Source organism: Frankliniella occidentalis, unplaced genomic scaffold, assembly GCF_000697945.3.
Source record: "Frankliniella occidentalis isolate FOCC.00 unplaced genomic scaffold, Focc_3.1 Scaffold32, whole genome shotgun sequence".
NCBI classification, from domain to species: domain Eukaryota; kingdom Metazoa; phylum Arthropoda; class Insecta; order Thysanoptera; family Thripidae; genus Frankliniella; species Frankliniella occidentalis.
In genome coordinates this window covers 1,393,771-1,398,246 of record NW_026267162.1, presented here as the reverse complement: position 1 = coordinate 1,398,246, position 4,476 = coordinate 1,393,771, and the positions used below count along the sequence as shown (strand labels likewise).

Sequence of the window (4,476 nt, the reverse complement as noted above, 5' to 3'; positions counted from 1 at the left end):
GCCCATGGTTGTGGCCCCTCCCTGTTCTCCCTTAGGGTGTGATTCCCATGCTGACGGAGTGAGGCCTGGAGCCCATGGTTGTGGCCCAGCCCTGTACTCCCTTAGGGTCCCATGCCGAAAGACCTGGAGCCCATGGTTGTAGCCCCGCCTTGTGCTCCCTAAGGGTGTGGTTCCTATGCTGACGCTCTGGGCTGTGCCTCACCCCGTGCTCACTGGGGGTGTGTGGGTTGCCTTCCGAGGCCTGGAGCCACACCCTGCGGGTTTCGCGAGGAGCGAAGCATGCTTCGGCATGAGGCGGCGAAAACTACGTGACACTTGAGTTACTGTCCAATTAGCCGTGCGGCGGCCTCGCGGGGGGCGGGGCGGGGCGGGGCGGCACAAGTATGCTGTTGCCGTGCCGCTGCTGTGGGCGGCCCCTTGCTTTGCCCGGCACGGCCGCGGCAGGGGAATGCACGTCGTCAAGAGACAGCGCGAGAGGGGAGAAGGTTCAACCACCCGTTGATGGCGCGAAAAAAAAATGTAGCTAAACAGGGTAAATTGGAGTTGGGTCGGGACTTGGAGTGCAAGGCTGGCGGACTACGGGGTGGGGAGGAAGCGAGGGGTGGATAACTCCTGAATTGGGTGTACAAATTTCAAGAATTGAATTTGAATTAGCTTGAATTGGCTTGAATTGAATTTGAATTGGACTGAATTGGTTGAATTGGTTTTGAATTGGTTTGAATTATTGCGATTTTATGTTACTGAATTAGCGTGAATTGGCATGAATTGACTTGAATTGACTGAACATTGTCTTGAATTGGACTGAATTAGTTGAATTAGTTTTGAATGTGTTTGAATTAAATTGAATTGGTCTGAATTAGTTTGAATCTGGCAGAATTAGGGGTGTACACTTGGCAGGGGAGTTATCCACCCCTCGGGAGGAAGGGGGAAGCTGCTGGTCGGACTGTACCGACGCAGTTGTGACACTCATCGCTATATTCCTCGCACCGGCCCCATCCCCCGTCGCAGCAGGTGGGGCCCAATCTGCGAAAAGCAATTACATGCCCTGCCGGCCCGTTGCGGCCTGGGCTGGGCGTGGCGGGGTGGGCGGGCCGCACCGTACGTCGAATCCATGAGAATATTTACGCGGCGCCGCGGCCGCTGCTCGCGCACTGCTCTCCGCCTCGTTCAGCCATTTCCGGAAATAAATGGTGTGTCGTCTATGGCAATACCAACGGCTGTGTGCTCTTCTGCTCGGGATACATATTATTACTGTTGCCGTTTATATTTTGTTGCTCTTTTGTGTTTCTTTTAGCACAAATGGAAGAGCGGGCTTAACCTATTTTCTTTAAAGAATAAAGTACCCCAGTTGTGGTCTTTTCTGACGCATATGTTTTGTTTCTGTCTTTGCAGGCCTCGCCGCAGCCTCGTGGGCGGCTCCAAGGCGGCCGAGGCCAACCTGGACCTCAGGATGCTGGCCGGGGACGCGCTGCCGCTGACGCGCGACTACCGCACCGACCTGGAGTCGCAGCCGCTGCCGCCGGGGCACCCGCCCCCGCTGCCGCTGCACCGCGAGATGGCCGTGGACGTGCCGGACTCGTTCATCGCCCGCTCCAAGACGCCGCCCCGGTACCCGCCGCCCAGACCCGTGGTGAGTACTGTAGCCCGCAGCAGGCCGGGGTCGAGCCGGCGGCCTACCCTCGCGTCGGCAGGCGCCGTCCGCCTGGCTGCCGCAGGAGGAAGGAGGAAGGGAGGAGGGGGAACGTTTTGAGGGCGATCGCAGCGACGGCGCTGAAATCCAACACCCGGCGGTGTTCGGTCGTCGAGCTGCGGTCGAATCTGCTGACTACGTCGGCGGCCTCCGCGGCCCATGGTGCGACGCGGCGCGGGTTCGCGGTCCGTTCAGTCTGCGTGGAGGTGCGAGCAGTAGCGGTGCAGGGCGTAGAGTGCCATGCGGTGCCATGCCCCCGTCGGCCAGCTCCCCTACGCCGCCACCTGTGCCAGCCAGGGCCGCCCTAGGAGCCCCCCCAGGGGCCGCGACTGTCGCCGCAGGGGCAGCCGGAGCCCCAACCGCCCGGAGGGTCCGCATCGCCGCGACGCCGCCCGCCGCGCGTCGCAGAGTGAGTCGCGGTGCCACGTCGACCGTATGGAGTCAGCCGTCCCCGTCGTTTCCTGGGCCACGGACCCCGCCACGGGTCACGCGACGGGTCGCGCCACGGGTCGCGCCACGGGTACCTCCACAGGCACCTCCACGGGCACCTCCACGGGCACCTCCAAGAGCCCCTCCACGGGCCCCACCACGGGCCTCACCACGGGCACCTCCACGGGCCTCACCATGGGCCTCACCATGGGCCTCACCATGGGCCTCACCACGGGCCTCACCACGGGCCTCACCACGGGCCTCACCACGGGCCTCACCACGGGCCTCACCACGGGCCCCACCACGGGCCCCACCACGGGCACCTCCACGAGCACCTCCACGAGCCCCTCCACGAGCCCCTCCACGAACCCCACCACGGGCCTCCTCACCACGGGCCTCCTCACCACGGGCCTCACCACGGGCCCCACCACGGGCCCCACCACGGGCCTCACCACGGGCCGCGCCACGGGCCCGCGGCTGGCTCGGTGCAGCCGCGCCGACAATGTGGTGCATGATCGATCCCATTGCCTGAGCGGCCAGGGGAGGGTGGGGTGGCTTTGACGAGTGCCTGGAGTGCCTTTGAGAGGAGCCTAGTGGAGAGCCCGGCTTGTCGTGGTGCGGCGCCGGCCTGGCGCCGCCCTGGTGACGCCGTGACAAGGGACTGAAGCCGCCGCCGTCGTGGTGCTCGGGTCGTGCCGGAGCCGCTGCTGGGCTGGGATGATGCTGCTTTTAGCCAGGGGTCCGTAACTTAACATAACGAACATGATCGGTTTGTTAAATAATATAACAAAGTCGCAAATAAAACTTTAAGTTAAGTTAGATACGTAACAAATAAGTAATCTGTTATTCCCTTAACATTATATATGTAACCAATTCATTTAACGTTAAAAGCGGCTTCCCTTTATTTAGTGACTTATATCGCACAGGCATGAAATAGAACATAACACTTGAACACTTATCAAAGTAATATTTGATAAATCCATAACAGTTATTTTTTTAAACAAAAGTTATATGTTATTTACGTATCTGTTAAGTGCCATAGTAGGCGTTATCAGTTATCGGGTACAACACTAACGATTAACAAAACGTTATGAGGTCCTTAAATGTTAAGTTACGGACCCCTGCTTTTAGCCGTGCCGTGGGCTAGTGTGCTTGAGCGCCGCGTATCGGCGGAGGATTGGCCGCTGGAGTGGCCAATTTACATGTCACCGCCTTGACGCGACGCCGTGGCCCAGCCCTGTGCGCGCCGTTTTGTGCCGCCAAATCCCTCTTTTCAACCCAACCTGCGCGTTTGGCGCTGGTATGGTGGCCACGAGCACGGTGGATGTGTCAGTGGTGCGGCGCGTTGGCCGCGCGGCGTGCATCTACTGTAAATTGAAGGGTGTGAAATGTAACTAAGTTTTGATAATAGAAGCTGGAAAGGCAACAAGTTTGTCATCTTTGTGGCAACTTACCATTTTTGTCACAAAATAATAAGGTGGTTGCGATGCAAACTAAATCAACAGATATATTTGGTTTAGCTATTTTATGCAACAATAAAATAACAGGTTTAAATTGTGGTGAAATATTTATCGTTGCAAAGAATTTACATCTGTTATTTAAACATAATTTTGCTGGATTTAGTTAGCTAAATGTTTGTCCCAGTTGTCGCCTCATTTGAGGCAACAAAAAAGAGAAGTCACCTTTCAAAAGTGTCGCGCAATGTTGTCAAATTTGATTCCATATCAGTTCCCGCTACAACTTTAATTGCGAAGGTCCCATGTCACCTTAAATCGGCGACGCTCCAATTTATGGAAATGGGCTGACTGTAGATCTCCTCCTCCTTTATCTAGTATGGTAACCTTCTTCGACGACAATTTTGTTTCCAGAAGCTCCGTGTGTGACCGAAAACGACACAAAATTATCACCGTTTCGTTCACACGCAGAGGTCAAACGGCATGTGTCGCAAACAAAAGAGTCACAGGAGAATTGTTCTTTTTCGAAGTGTCGCCACAAAAGACCACAAATTGATTAACAGTGAATATAACATTCCGTCTCTCCCGCAGGGCACGACGGGCACGGGGGTCAACGGGTCGGTGGTGAAGCCAGTGCCGCCGCCGAGGGCGCACCTCCGCATCGAGGAGGACGGGCGACTGGTGAACCGCGCGCCGGCGCCGCAGCTGCCCGCGCGGCCCCCGGACAACAACAACGAACCCGACAAGGAGCCGACGCAGGAGCAGCTCACCGCCATCCGAAAGTACCAGGTAAGCAAAGCACGGCGTTGTGCGGAAGAGGACCGCGTATGGGGTATGGGGACCTCCGCCGAGCCAAGGTCATCAGGTGGAGAGAGAGAGACACCCTCCCCTTTCCCCCATCCC

The 4,476-nt window shown here is 57.3% G+C and overlaps 1 protein-coding gene across 1 annotated transcript in view; it reads left to right on the top strand.

The window, feature by feature from the left end:
• Positions 1–1,651: 1,651 nt before the first annotated feature.
• The window catches only part of LOC127749110 (atherin-like), a 34,742-nt gene continuing 31,917 nt past the window's right edge, over positions 1,652–4,476 (top strand). Inside the window, exons 1-2 of the mRNA XM_052265892.1 lie at positions 1,652–2,099; positions 4,165–4,438. Coding sequence (XP_052121852.1) covers positions 1,941–2,099; positions 4,165–4,438 — 433 coding nt within the window. The 5' untranslated portion in view covers positions 1,652–1,940. The remainder of the gene's footprint in view (positions 2,100–4,164; positions 4,439–4,476) is intronic.